This window comes from Protobothrops mucrosquamatus, unplaced genomic scaffold, assembly GCF_001527695.2.
Source record: "Protobothrops mucrosquamatus isolate PMUCROS unplaced genomic scaffold, P.Mucros_1.0 scaffold1736, whole genome shotgun sequence".
In the NCBI taxonomy this organism is placed as follows: Eukaryota; Metazoa; Chordata; class Lepidosauria; order Squamata; family Viperidae; genus Protobothrops; species Protobothrops mucrosquamatus.
Genome location: NW_015387882.1, coordinates 9,104 through 24,096, shown reverse-complemented (window position 1 = coordinate 24,096; position 14,993 = coordinate 9,104). Strand labels below are relative to the sequence as shown.

Genomic DNA, 14,993 nt, shown 5'->3' with positions numbered 1-14,993 from the left:
GCAGAGCTATCGTGGCTTGAAGATGCTGTCAACAGACAAGCTATCACAAGCAGTCCTCGATTTACAACCACAAAAGAGACTGGACTGTTTGTTGTTAAGTGCAGTTGTTAAGTGAAACATGTGACTTATGACCATTTTTCACACCACCGCAGCATCCCCACGATCATGTGGATCAAAATTTAGACGCTTGGCAACTGATTCATATTTATGACGATTTCAGTGTCCCGGGATCACTTGATCCCCTTTTACGGCCTTCTGACAAGCAAAGTCAGTGGGGGGGGGGGAGCCAGATTCATTTAACAATCGGGGTCTTAACTTATCAACTGCAATGATTCGCTTAACGACTGTGGCAAGAAAAGTCGTAAAATGGGGCAAAACTCACTCAACAAACGCTTCACTTGGCAACAGAAATTCGGGGCTCAACTGTGGCGGTAAGTTGAGGACCACCTGTATTGTGTGAAATATACAAAACTCCATTGCTGAAAGAGGGTTCACTAAGAAGATGTGCATCCTGCAGGACCAAGTAAAAGGTCTTCAACTCCCAGAATTCCTGAGCCAGCCACGCTGAGGGGAAAGCGAGAGGTTTCCAAGTTGAGCCACGCTGGCTCAGGAATTCTGGGAGTTGAAGTCCACGAGTCATCAAAGAGCCAAGGTGGCCTACCCCTGCCCATGGGCGTCGCTTGTCAGAAGCCAGTTGGGAAGATCATCAATGGCCTTGAAAAAAACATCACAGAAAAAAAAAGGTGACCTGCGACTAATCCTCACACTCACAACCATCACTGCATCCCCAGTCGCATGATCCGAATTCAGCTGCTTGGCAACTGGCGTGTATTTACAGCAGTTCCAGCATCCTGGAGTCACGTCGATTTGACATTTGCTACCTTTCCACTTGGCTTTTGACGAACCAAGTCAATGGGGGAAGCTGGGTTCACTTAACGACGACAAGATTCACTTAACCACTGCAGTGGTTCACAGTAACCGTGGCAACAACCTAACAAGTGGCTTGCTTAGCAGTGGGAAATTCTGCTTCTGTTTGTCTTAAGTTGAGGACCACCTGCAATGAGAGTGACTTGGTACCCATGATTACCAGACCAAGGATGGGCCTTAGATGGCTCTCCATTCTTGAAGTCTTCAGGCCTTGCTCGTGCGTAACGCCTGGTTCTTGTTTCCAGCTTTTACGGGGGTGAACGAACGCACTTTCCTTGCCATCAAGCCAGATGGGGTACAGAGGCATCTGGTCGGCGAGATCATCCGGCGTTTTGAGAAGAAAGGCTTCAAGTTGGTAGCGATGAAGCTCATGCAGGTGAGAACAGCCAGCAGAGCCCCCAAGTAGCTTCTCTGGCGCTCAAGGACTGCAGCTGAGATCTTTCCCGTTGTGAGCGACCTGGTCTGTTTTAAATTAGAGGTGTCCAACTGTCAACGAAGCCTTTATTATTTATTGAAGTTCACAGATCTCAATAATACCCATCTCTTTAAATGGAACTCTGGCGGGTTAACAGAAATTAAGACAAATGAAGGGGAATATACATGTCCCAGGATAATGTTGCAGGATCCGATCGGGGTCAGTCGCTTCTCTCTAGCACACTCTTGTAGAGAGAGGTCCTGCGAGGATGGGCTCCAGTACAAGCCCAAAAGCCCAGAAGACTAAACCTTTGGTCCAGGTGACTGACCCAGAATCGATCCTGCAAAAATGAAGGCAAAACAATAAATGAGATCAAAAACCCAAGATGGCCATCAAGGAAACTGTGAAGGCAATGAATATGACCTCAACTATTTTCCTGGCTTCCATGCCTGGGAAAATAGCCAATCTTAAAGACTTTCTGGAAAGCCAATAGAATCAGAGCCAACTGCAGCCTTGAGTGGCATGGTATGTCCAATCCAAGTTCTGTTTAATTACCCTTTTTTCACACCACCTGCCATTTTGCAGATCATGGATTCTGTCCATTTAACCCAGTGCTTCTCAATCTCAGCACTTTTTAAGATGAGTGGATTTTAATTCCCAGAATTCTCCCAATTGACATGCTGGCTGGGTGAATTCTGGAGTTGAAGTTTACCCATCTTGAAGTTGATGAGGTTGAGAAAGCTGATCAAACGAAAACTAATTATAATTATTTTAGTCTTCCTCTGGTTTGGTGATTGTTGTTGTTAGTTGCGAAGTCGTGTCTGACCCATCGCAACCCCATGGACAACGTTCCTCCAGGCCTTCCTGTCCTCTACCATCTTCTGGAGTCCATTTAAGCTCACGCCTCCTGCTTCAGTGACTCCATCCAGCCACCTCCTTCTCTGTCGTCCCCGTCTTCTCTTGCCCTCCATCTTTCCCAGCATTAGGCTCTTCTCTAGTGAGTCCTTCCTTCTCATTAGGTGGCCAAAGTCCTTGAGTTTCAACTTTAGGATCTGGCCTTCTAAAGAGCAGTCAGGGTTGATCTCCTCCAGGACTGACCGGTTTGATCGCCTTGCAGTCCAAGGGACTCACAGGAGTCTTCTCCAGCACCAGAGTTCAAAGGCCTCCATTCTATGGCGCTTTGGTGATACTTGGGGCAAATAACATTTTATCATTCTATATCTGCTAATTCAAAACATTTCATTCCTACAGGATTCAGACAAAATGCCAGATAGGTATCAAACGTAGAGATCTAATCTGTCTGAGATCGTTTTATCCCTTATCTTGTATCATTGTATTATAGTTCCTTATGCACTCTGTAGAACAGTTGACCTTATTTTTTAAAAAAAGTCTCTTCTTTTGAACTTTCAAGTACGTGTTGAAAGTGAGTTTGGTGAGGAACACACTCAGCATTCTTAATTCCTTCCCAATCTGCAGGTGGGAGCTTAGGATCCAGGGTTTTTACGAAAGTCTGTAACACGTTGATCACATCTGATGTATCTTTTGCTCAGGCTTCAGAAGAGTTGCTGAAAGAACATTACATCTCTCTCCGTGAGCGTCCTTTTTTCAGCCGCTTGGTGAAATTCATGAGTTCGGGACCTATTGTGGCCATGGTGAGGAACAGTGATATGAGATGCTAAATATCAAATCATTAAGTTTCCTGCGGTCAGATGCTCCTCGCTGAGAAACAACAGAAGTCCAAGGGCTCAGGTAGTTTTCTAGGCCCAGCCCGAGATGTTTGTTAAGGCAAGCAACCTTGACCAAGTGCAACTTTTGAGTTGCAAAATTTTTTCCTCCTCTCTTTATAGACGCCCCAAATGTTCTCTCCTGGAATATTTTGATCCGTCTCCTGAAGTTTCTAGGGCACCTTCAAAACAGCTTGAATTGAAAACAATATTGGAATTTCTCGTGACTTAAAATACTTGGTGCGCACTTTGTTGAGGCTTTGTTGTGTCTTTATTGGGCACTGACTTTTTCTTGGCCTTACTGCTTTTGACGAGATGCCGTAGTCGTACCTGCCAGTTGAGGCAGGACTTACCTGTGTGCCTTCTCTATTTCATCAGGAGAGTTATATCTTTTTTTTAAAAAAAAAAAAAAAAACAGGAATGGATTGTGAAACTTAATAGGATGAAGGATATTTATTGATTAGACTTTACTTTCATGATTATTGTTATTAGCGATTATGATTATTTAGTATTATATTAATTATTGCTATTTAAGATGAATGATACTTACTGATTAACTTTTCTTTTTCTTCTTCTTATGATTATTGTCATTCTTGGTGACTATAATTGCTTAGTATTATATTAACTAAGGTTATTTAATATTGTAAAGCTAACAAGATGAATGGCATTTATTGACTAAGCTGTTTTTATGACTCTTGTTATTATTAGTGATTATAATTACTCAGTATTACATTAACTATTTATTTAGTAGGATAAACGACACTTATTGACTTTTTTTTTTTTATGATGACGATTATTTTTTGTGATTATAATTTTTTTAGTATTATTTTCATTACTGTTATTTAACATTTGTACCCGGATGACAGTCTGCTTGCTAAAGCGATGAATTACTGGGGGGGGGGGGGGGGGTGAACCCACCATGGCATTTTTCCCTACCCTTATTCCAACCTCACTCCCCAGCCCCATCCAACACCCTTACTGATCCTACCCCTTCCCCATCCTTATAAAATCTAATAAAATATTTAAAACAGAATATTAAAAAAAAACAGGACTAAAGTTTACCAAAGTTACATTATTCCTGCGAGAGGTTTCAGGTAGCTGAAAGAGAGAGGCATGCAAGTTGTTGCTTCTCACCCTTCTTTCTTCGCTTTCTGTAGGTCTGGCAAGGGCAAGAGGTAGTGAAAACTGCACGGATGATGATTGGGGAAACCAACCCGGCCGATTCCAAACCGGGAACCATCCGAGGAGATTTCTGCATTGAAGTGGACAAGTGAGTTGAAGTCATTGCAGGTAGAGTCCTTGACGGACGACCATAGTTGAGCCCAAAATTTCTGTTGCTAGGTGAGACATTTGTCGCGTGAGTTTTGCCCCGTTTTGTGACCTTGCTTGCACACAGTTAAGTGAATCACTGCAATTGTTAAGTTAGTAGCACGGTTGTGAAGTGCATCTGGCTTCCCCATTGATCTTGCTTGTGCAGAGGATCACAAAAGGGGATCACGTGACTCCGGGACACCCGCAACCATTATAAATATGAGTCGGTTGACGAGTGGCTGAGCTTTGATCACGTGACCATGGGGATGTGATTGGCCGTAAGCCTGAAAAAGTCATACTTTGCTTTTTTCACTGCCGTAAACGTCGAACGGCCACTAAATGAACTGTTATAAGTCAAGGACTACCTGTAGTTTCCTTCTGTTGACAGGCTCTCTTCCGGTCCCTAGCAAGTAAGCTATTTAAAGGGATAAAAACTGCTTTTTTTTAAAGCATTCCAGCTATATCTTTGGCTTTATTTTTATTAACAAACCCTACGTTATTGTTTTAACACCCCAACTATCATCACCAGACAGAGCCTGCATAGGTTTATCAAGTTTAGCTTGAGAATGTCATTCAGAGACGTCAAAATAGCTACAACTGTAAAACCTGTGTGTGAAGCAAAGCTCTCCTGGTGCCTTTTGAATCGTCTCTACAACAGGGGTCTTCAAACTTGGCCCTTTTATGACTTGTGGACTTCGACTCCCAGAATTCCTCAGCCAGGCACGTGTGCCTGGCTGAGGAATTCTGGGAGTCGAAGTCCACAAGTCATAAAAGGGCCAGGTTTGAAGACCCCTGCTCTACAACATGGTTATCAAGTAGCTTTTTTTCTTTCTACTCGTCTCCGTCTCTTGTAAATGATGGGAGGTAGAATTATAAGGAACTTTTCTGGGTCACATAGAGCGAGGTGAGCCTCGTCTTTTGTGGAATATGTTTTTCTCCGAATAGATTCAACTTCTCCTTACAGGCTACCGTTTCCTTCTCTGCAGGAACGTCGTTCACGGCAGCGATTCGGTAGAGAGCGCTCAGCGAGAAATTGCACTCTGGTTTCGTTCCGAGGAGTTGATCTGTTGGAAAGATAGCAGAGAACACTGGATTTATGAATAACCATCAAAAAAAATTAAAAATCTCAGGGTTTGCTCCTCTTGTGGTCCGGACTTCCCCAGCTGGGAATCTTCTGAATGTATTGCAACACTGACTCCTGTCGAACAGAGCCCTGGTTGAGAAAATCTGTTGAGTCTAACATTAGAATAATATCTGTGAGCTACAAAAGCACAAATACGCAGAAGTCTTCCAATCAGATATTATTCTTCAAATGTCCCTCTTACAGGGCTCTGTTTAGTTCTTCACTCCAATCTCTTATTTGGTTGTTTCGTTGCTTGAGCTGTCTGGTCAAAGATGGGGAATGTTCCTTTAAGCTTTCCCAAAATTCACGCCAAGATCAAAGAAAGCAGAGCAGTTTGATTGCCAAGCAGTGAAAAATAACTTGTTCCCAATTAGCAGGATGCAGAGGGAATAAAGCCGTATGATTTTGTTTGGGGGGGGGTATTTATTTTCCAGTTTAAATGCTAAGGCAAATATTCAATTTAAGGGGCAGGAAAGAATGATGGCTGAAAAGGCAGGATTTCTGGCCCCCTAAATTTGATTTTTCCACCTGTCTGAAGTGAGTTTTCTAATACTGCAAGATGGACAAGTGCTTTAATTTATTTCCAATGCTATGCTCAGCCCCTGGGATTGCAAAGAATGTATAGAACAGGGAACAAATTAATGCCTGATTAAGAGAGAGAGGCCTGCAAGATCTATAGGTTTCTGTGCTATTAAGTTACCAATTGAAATGCTGGAACAAGACACAATGCTCTGTTCGCAAATACTTTCCAAGGATATTTGTTTATCTGTACAAGCCTATTGCTTTTCAACAATGCATTTTGTTTTGTAAAATAAATGTGGGAAAGATCGTCGTTTTCATTCCTTCTGTTTTCAGAGAGGTTGTATAATTGGAGATTGTGGATTGTTGAGTCTGGAGAAGGCAAGGCAAGAATACGATTGTCCCCTTGAGGAATTGCAAAATGAGGACTCAGCAAGCAAATATCGTGGCAGTTGCATAGCTTGTAGCCAATAGAAGAGAATATTTGTAGCTCAGCATTGAACTATGGTGTTCTCTGAGCTCAGTTGTTGACTTGCAGACATTTCATTACCCTACTAGGTCACATCATCAGTGCTAGAAGAGAGTGGGGTTTGCTCTCGGTGCCTTGCCCTGTCAGTGAGTGTGTTGTTGTCTCCTTGGAAGCGCCTTGATTAAGCTGTTTACTTTGATTAGTTTATCTACTTCACCAAAACACCTCCTTGCCAGCAATCCACACCCAGATAAATCGAAATTAACACAAGGATTAATACCAAACCAAAAATCAAGAAGCAAACAATAATACCGCAATGAGGAAGCTACGAATTCAGACAAACAGTAAACAACAGCCTAACCAAGGAGCTACCAAGGAAAGAACAACACTCCTACGAACACTGACAGAGCAAGCAACTAGTCCAGCACATTAAAAAGAGACCAAACCCCACTCCCTTCTAGCACTGATGATTTTACCTAGTTGGGTCATGAAATGTCTGCAAGAAAACAAGCCAGCTCAGAGAGCACCAAGGAGCCCACAGTCACCTCCTTCCTCCTCCTCCTCCTCCTCCTCCTCCTCCTCCCCTCCTTCTCTTCCACTTCACAAACCCCACTCCCTTCTAGCACTGATGATGTTACCTAGTTGGGTCACGAAATGTCTGCAAGAAAACAAGCCAGCTCAGAGAGCACCAAGGAGCCCACAGTCACCTCCTTCCTCCTCCTCCTCCTCCTCCTCCTCTTCTCCTTNAGGGAACAAATTAATGCCTGATTAAGAGAGAGAGGCCTGCAAGATCTATAGGTTTCTGTGCTATTAAGTTACCAATTGAAATGCTGGAACAAGACACAATGCTCTGTTCGCAAATACTTTCCAAGGATATTTGTTTATCTGTACAAGCCTATTGCTTTTCAACAATGCATTTTGTTTTGTAAAATAAATGTGGGAAAGAGCGCCGTTTTCATTCATTCCTGTTTTCAGAGAGGTTGTATAATTAGAGATTGTGGATTGTTGAGTCTGGAGAAGGCAAGGCAAGAATACGATTGTCCCCTTGAGGAATTGCAAAATGAGGACTCAGCAAGCAAATATCGTGGCAGTTGCACAGCGTGTAGTCAATAGAAGAGAATATTTGTAGCTCAGCATTGAACTATGGTGTTCTCTGAGCTCAGTTGTTGACTTGCAGACATTTCATTACCCTACTAGGTCACATCATCAGCGCTAGAAGGGAGTGGGGTTTGCTCTCGGTGCCTTGCCCTGTCAGTGAGTGTGTTGTTTTCTCCTTGGGAGCGCCTTGATTAGGCTGTTTACTTTGATTAGTTTATCTACTTCACCAAAACACCTCCTTGCCAGCAATCAACACCCAGATAAATCGAAATTAACACAAGGATTAATACCAAACCAAAAATCAAGAAGCAAACAATAATACCGCAATGAAGAAGCTACCAATTCAAACAGTAAACAACAGCCTAACCCAGGAGCTACCAAGGAAAGAACAACACTCCTACGAACACTGACAGAGCAAGCAACTAGTCCAGCACATTAAAAAGAGACCAAACCCCACTCCCTTCTAGCACTGATGATGTTACCTAGTTGGGTCACGAAATGTCTGCAAGAAAACAAGCCAGCTCAGAGAGCACCAAGGAGCCCACAGTCACCCTCCTCCTCCTCCTCCTCCTCCCCTTCTCTTCCACTTCACAAACCCCACTCCCTTCTAGCACTGATGATGTTACCTAGTTGGGTCACGAAATGTCTGCAAGAAAACAAGCCAGCTCAGAGAGCACCAGGGCTTGCACAATATGCCCCAGTCAATCAGAACTCTGAACACACACTTGGCAATGTCATTTTTTTCACTGGTGGGTATTCCAATAAGAAGCCGAGGCCTCGGCGGTTTGCAAGTGGGAGGCTTCCATCTTTCTCGGGGGCTCAGCAATGCTCTCAGACCCGTGACGATAATACATTTTTTATTACATACAGAACAGATATGATTTTCAGTTTGTTTGGTAGCACATCAGGGCGAAAGCACGGGAGAGGTGTGTTTCCATACAGCCGTCTCTTTACATCTTCCAACAGCAGAGAGTTTACAGCCTCAAGACACATTTTTTTAAAAAAAAATCCTTTTATAACGTACAAGTTAACTTTACATACATCACAGTGGAATTGCAGCGGGAAAAAGTCCGTCTGTGAGGCCCACACACGTCAGCCTTTCGCCAAGCTGGCTGACCACCCCTAAAAAAAGGAGCCCGTTCTTTTTGGGTGCCGTCTCCTTCACCGTCTCCTCCTCTCCGTGCCGTCACGCGTGTGCTTCTTTCCAACTGCAAAAGGCTTGGGAGCAGATGCAGCAGACAAGCAAGGTTAGAATTAGTTAAGTGCCAGAAAAAGGAGAGAGGCTGGAGGCTTCATCAAACGTTAAAAACAAAGACAGAAACAAACGTGGTTTTTTTTTTCAAATGCATGTAAGAACGGGATATGCTCTCGTGCCTTTGCTAAGTTTTATTTTTGCTTAGTGGTTTTTTTTTTCTCTTCGCAGAGTTTCTTAACCTCGGCCGCTTTTAAGACGTGTCGGCCTCAACTCCCAGAATTCTCCCTCACTGGAAGTCCAAATTTCTTAAAAGTAGTCCAGAAACACTGGGTACCCATCCCAAGCGCACTCTGTCTCTCTTTATATAGGCTTGCGTGTTCGTTTGTTCATCCTCCCCTTGGGAAAAGGCAGTGCTCTGTGGCTTTACTCAGAAGCAAATCCCATCAAACTATGAGACATGAATAGCAACTACGGCTCCAATCAAGCTTTCATTCTTAAACCGTGGAGCCGTTTTTTGTTGGCTTGATGGGTTGTCGTGCTCTATCAGCCTTCCTCAATTGGCTGCCCTTCCTGTTAGAAGTAAAACTTTCTGAATTCTCTTTTGGCCAGGTGGATTTAGAGCTCTGGGGAAAGGTAGTCCTGATAGGTCTAGACAGGTGGTAGCACCCGGTGAACCATGGCTGATCTCCAAAAGCCAAGCAGGTCAGGCTGGGATGGGAGACCACCAACAAACCCCAGGGTTGTAGGCTAGACTGGGCAGTTGAAAGAAGGGGAAGAAGAAGGCCACGCGGGCGTGTTGATGAAGACCCTAGAACAGCGGTTCTCAACCTATGGGTCGCGACCCCATTTGGGGTCGATCGACCATTTCACGGGGGTCGCCAAGCAAGGCTGTCCGCCATTTTTTCCCCCTTTTCCGGTGAGTGCCTCACCTCCCTTGGGCTGGGCCAGCTGGTGGTCAGCCTGCTCCGTCTCTGCCGCTTGCCAGCTACGCCTCGGCCGGCGCAGGGGGCGGAACCACGCATGCGCGGCGCTCCCGGGCAGGGAAAGTCCTTGACTTACGACCGGTTGGGTAGTCCTCGACTTATGACCGGTTTAGTCCTCGACTTACGACCGGTTTAGTCCTCGACTTACGACCGGTTTAGTCCTCGACTTACGACCGGTTTAGTCCTTGACTTACGACCGGTTGGGGGTCGCGGCATTAAAAAGGTTGAGAACCACTGCCCTAGAAGCTGACCTTAATTCAATGAGTAATTGCTTTTGTAGACCCAGCTGGAGGGCACCCAGTTGGGAAAGGCTAGAAGAGGACATTCTTCCCATCTGAGGTGGCCCTGCTGTCAAGATGGGAATCTGATCAAGTTCATCATCCTTTGAGCCACCTCCAAACACTGTATAGAAGATAAAGCTCATCTCCTGATCAGCTTTTTGGGACATCACTATACTCAAACAACACTCTCGTCATCTGCCTCAGATTTCTCTTGCTACTTCTACCAGCCATGGTCTGAGAAGGAAGGCCTTCTGCACCTCCAGCTGTCCTTCACTTCTCCTCTTCCCTACTTCCTTCTCCCGGACAATTGCCTATCTCTCTGCAGATTCCATGCCTACCTTCTCTGATCCATTTGTCCTCCACGTTTGCTTGATTTCTCCTAGTTTCTAACCTGATTTTTCTCTTTTTTTCTGAGATAGATAGCCCGAAAGACGCATTTTGTGACTTATATCCCTGCAGCTCCCAGCAGAGCACCCCCAGATACATCTAAGGTAGTTTCATCCTCCAAAATATCCATCCAACACAGCTCTGGAATACTACAATATTTCAAGGGTGAAGTTCAGATTTTTTTCTGATTTGCTGAAGGCAAGATGCTAAACATGTACATTTGCCTTCCCATCCTTCAGAATGTCATTTGCTATAAGGCAGGTATAGAATCGCAAGAAGACAATTCCACTTTCAGATGGCCTCCTTGCTTGCCTGGTAAAACTTTATTGTCTTTCCTGCATCTGTATCCTTCTGCTCCTTCCAAGAGCTTCCAGACTGGTGCCTGGACCGCAGTGAACCAACCCACCGGTGCCCAATTAAAATAAACTCAGTGACGGGAACTCATCCTGTGCCCAGAGCCCCTATTCTAGATACAATGCCAACTGCTGACTTGTGGCTATAATCCCCAAACATACCTGCAAACCTTCCTGGTACAGATTTTTTTAAGATACTTTAGCCAAGCTCAGATTGCTCCCACATTCTTTTCTCGTGCCTGGACCTCACCGAATAATTGTGAAGGAGAAAGGGCAAGGGATGTTGCTTGCTCTCAAAAACATCTCGCTCGTACTGGCTTGGAGACCAACCCCAACTGTCGACACCGTTTCCATGGTGGCAAAGGGAATAAGCCAGTTAAGCAGTTCACAGGTACTTTTCTCCATGCAGGTAGGTAGGTAGGTAGGTAGGTAGGTAGGTAGGAAGGAAGGAAGGAAGGAAGGAAGGAAGGAAGGAAGGAAGGAAGGAAGGAAGGAAGGAAGGAAGGAAGGAAGGAAAAGAGAAGGAGGGGGCTGCCTTGGAAAAGTTGTCCAGTCCTTCTCAGCCAAGGGTGATCTTCCTTTGTGTCTTGACTTCTGATGGCAACAGCCTTCATCCAAAGATTCCCTCCTGCCGGAAAGCCAGCGGTAACCCAGCCAGTCTAGAAAGGCCATCAGCTCAAGACAATCCCTGTAAACCTGGAGAGGGAGGGAGCCACTTGATGGCACAGGAAGAGTTGTAGCTATCCGGGGTCGGACTGGCCAGCGGTAGGAATTATGCAAAAGTTCTGTATGTACATCTTGGCATTCAGGGAGCGGGTGTCGGTAGAAGGGAGGAAAATTATACTGGCAGGACGCGGAAGAGAGGCTCATTCGGGGATGTAGGACACCTGCCAGACAATGATGTGGCTTCGTTCGGCCTTAGAGAGAATAGGCTTCACCTGGGCAGCATCGCCCGTGTTGTCTTCACTCTCGTCGTCTTCTCCGTCTCCTGGAGAGGGGAGAGGAACCAAAGAACAGAGCATGGAGGAGTTCCCGTCTCAGCAAAATCCACCGAGCAGATGATCAAATACAACCCCGTGGAGACCTTGAGCTTTTTACTATCAAGGAATTTATGTTTCGCACAGTACAGGTAGTCCTCAACTTACAATAGTTCATTTAATGACCGTACAAAGTTACAATGGGATTGAAAAAAGTGACTTAGGACACTTTTTTACACTTACGACCGTTGCAGCATCCCCAGGGTCGCGTGATCAAAACTCAGATGCTTGGCAACTGACATGTACTTATGATGGTTGCAGAGTCCCAGGATCACGCAATCCCCTTTTACGACCCTCTGACAAAGTCCACGGGAAAGCCGGATTCACTTAACTTAGGATGCCTAACAACTTCCGCCATCCACTTGACAACTGTGGCAAGAGCAGTCACACAATGGGGAAAAACTCAGTGAACAAATATTTCACTTAACAACAGAGATTTTGGGCTCAATTGTGGTCATAAGTCGAGAACTACTTGTACAGCAGCGACACTATTGTGGACAAACGAGTATTTGAGACCTCTGGAGAAACAGGCTGTTTCAATTCCAGCGAGCGTGTAAGAAGGGCCGCCACAAAGAAAGAGAAGACGGAAAGTTCAGTTCTGCCCTTTGTCAACGCTGCTAATATTGAATATTCTTGCTTTGACAAAATATCCAGAACTGTCTGGTACTTTTAGAGTTAATTCAGATGAGGGAGGGAGGAGAGAAAAGCCCGGGAAAAGGAAAGGAAGAGAACCTTTGCCCTTCAAACTAATTGGAGAACGTAAATCATGACAGCAAAATAAGGGAGGGGAAACGCTAGCAAAAATAACTGTTCGGGGGGTGGAGATTTCAGATCTTAGCATCCTTCATCATGCCGTGCCAACATTTTGTCACATGAATAAAAAGACTTTTTAGGATAAAATGCCTGGAAGTTCTTTGAAGTGTTTCATTAGTCGGAACCCTGACACCCTTATCATCAAATCCTCTGTGTGGTTTCTTCTTTCCCCATCCCATAATCGTCGGGTCATTATCCACCGCTACGGCAAAAGTGCCCCGCGAAACTCACCGATCCGGAAGTCAATGTATCCTTCACCACCGCTTAAGACCAGGACATTTTTCAGCTTCTGTCCTTCCTCCTCCACGGCATCTGTGCTGGGGTTCTCTGAAGGACTATCCAGGACACTCCCATTCAAAGTGGCAAGGACATTTCCTAGAAGGACGTAGTAGCTGGTTAGTAGCTGCTCCACCCCAACCTTTCGAAAAGAGGGTAAGGCTTTGAAAGAGCAGCTCGAAGCAAAGCGAAAAAGGATTGACATGGAAATATTAACAGAGGGAGAGAATCAAGATCACGTGAAGTGTTAATACCACTTTACAAGGCCTTGGTAAGGCCACACTTGGAATACTGCATCCAGTTTTGGTCACCACAATGTCAAAAAGATGTCGAGACTCTAGAAAGAGTGCAGAGAAGAGCAACAAAGAGGATCAGGGGACTGGAGGCTAAAACACATAAGGAACGGTTGCTGGGATTGGGTATGTCCAGTTTAATGAAGAGAAGGACGAGGGGGGACATGATAGCAGCCTTCCAATATCTGAGGGGCTGCCCCAAAGAAGAGGGAGTCACAAAAAGAGGGAGGGCAAATAAATATAATAATATACTAATAGCTAGCAAGATAAATCACACACTATAACATTCCCTTCTCTATTACTATGTCAATACCCAGGTGATACATCTAAAACATTAATAAGTATAAAATATAAATAAAAACTTTGTTTTTCAGCATTTTATAATAATAATAATAATAATAAAGTTGGAAGGGACCTTGGAGGTCATCTAGTCCAACTCCCTGCTCAGGCAGAAAACCCTATACCATTTCAGACAAATGGCTGTCCAGTCTCTTCTTAAAAACCTCCAGTGTTGGCGCATTCAACGCTTCTGGAGGCAGGTTGTTCCACTGGTTGATTGTTCTAACTGTCAGGAAGTTTCTCCTTAGTTCTAGGTTGCTTTTGGCTAAGGTCAAATGTAGTATCTGTTCCCTTTTTTGCAGGACACTTAAAAACATATCTAGATTACCAGGGTTCTGTGTATCAATGTAAAAATCTTTCAGACTGAGCATACAGTAAGGTCTTTCCAGAAAGCTACTCATATTTTGAGACCTGTATACATGGAACACAAATTGCTTGGGGAAAGTTGGTGTTGCAGTTGTCCATATAAAGACCGAGAGCTATTCTACTGACCAGGCACGGAGACAAAGAACTTGACTGCATCACGGTGTCCGTGGAAACAGAGCTGGGCTTGCGCCATAGAACAATAGGGGATGAAGCTACTGGTGGACTTGTCATTGCCATCATCTCCGCCGTAGACATGGATGATACCTCCAGGGCGGTTCCCTTCTCCAGATGTTGGCGAGGTCTTGTTAGCTGAGACCAAAGGAAGAAAAACAGAAGTCAACAAGCGAGATGGAAGAAGATGGATGGTTATCTCCCCATTGCAGGCATAAAACTGATTGATTCAGAGCTTCGTTTCACAGGGCATCTGGGAAATCTAGTTTTGCGAATTCTCTCTCTCTAGGAAGCTCCAAAGAGGTTAATGGAGAGGGATCCAATCTTGGCAACCTTTAAGATTTGTGGACTTTGGCTCCCAGAATTCCAGCATGGCTGGCTGGGGAATTCTGGGACTTGAAGTCCACAAGCTCTAAAGTTTCCAAAGCTGGACACTCCTGGTTTAATGCCAGGAGAAAGGCTGGCATTAAGCCTCAAAGAGATGTGGCTTATTTAGAAGGGGCTGCATCACATTCAGGACAACTGCATTCTTTTCTAGATTGATATCTGTGAGGAAACCCAATTGACTCAAGGACAAGCAATAGAGATAGTCCTCAACATATAGCCATTCATTTAGGGACCAAAGTTACAATAGCATTGAAAAAATGTGACTTATGATCAGTTTTTGCACTTGGGACTGTCACAGCATCCCCATAGTCACATGATCAAAATTTGGGCGAGACTTCCGGTGGCAGGCGATTTCGCTGGTCGCAGCTGTTTGCTGCCTCCCGCCTGTTTTGCGTAAAAGCCGGTTTGACAGCCAGCATCTGCTGTCAAACGGCTTGATACCTTTCCCCTGGGCATAAGGGGATCGGTGAGCTGCCCGGGGTAGGAGTTGAGTTCCCGAGTCGTCCTATATGGACGATGTAGGTGA

At 44.8% G+C, this 14,993-nt stretch overlaps 2 protein-coding genes across 2 annotated transcripts in view; one reads left to right on the top strand and one right to left on the bottom strand.

The window, feature by feature from the left end:
* Positions 1-502: 502 nt before the first annotated feature.
* Positions 503-4,340, top strand: NME3 (NME/NM23 nucleoside diphosphate kinase 3). The gene is made up of 4 exons (XM_015822979.1): positions 503-530; positions 1,173-1,303; positions 2,893-2,994; positions 4,224-4,340. The coding sequence occupies exons 1-4, from the start codon at positions 503-505 to the stop codon at positions 4,338-4,340; spliced, it is 378 nt and encodes a 125-aa protein (XP_015678465.1).
* A 7,311-nt stretch (positions 4,341-11,651) lies between these two features.
* Positions 11,652-14,993, bottom strand: part of LOC107293796 (C-Jun-amino-terminal kinase-interacting protein 3-like) — a gene marked incomplete at its 5' end in the record, with an annotated part of 11,611 nt that continues 8,269 nt past the window's right edge. Inside the window, one exon of the mRNA XM_015822977.1 lies at positions 11,652-11,773. Coding sequence (XP_015678463.1) covers positions 11,652-11,773 — 122 coding nt within the window. The remainder of the gene's footprint in view (positions 11,774-14,993) is intronic.

Bases quoted from the DNA above. Each gene is read 5' to 3' on its own strand.
- NME3 (XM_015822979.1), top strand. From the start codon at position 503: ATGTGCATCCTGCAGGACCAAGTAAAAG. The intron at 531-1,172 runs GTCTTCAACTCC...TCTTGTTTCCAG, and splicing joins CCTGCAGGACCAAGTAAAAG to CTTTTACGGGGGTGAACGAA. The intron at 1,304-2,892 runs GTGAGAACAGCC...TCTTTTGCTCAG, and splicing joins TAGCGATGAAGCTCATGCAG to GCTTCAGAAGAGTTGCTGAA.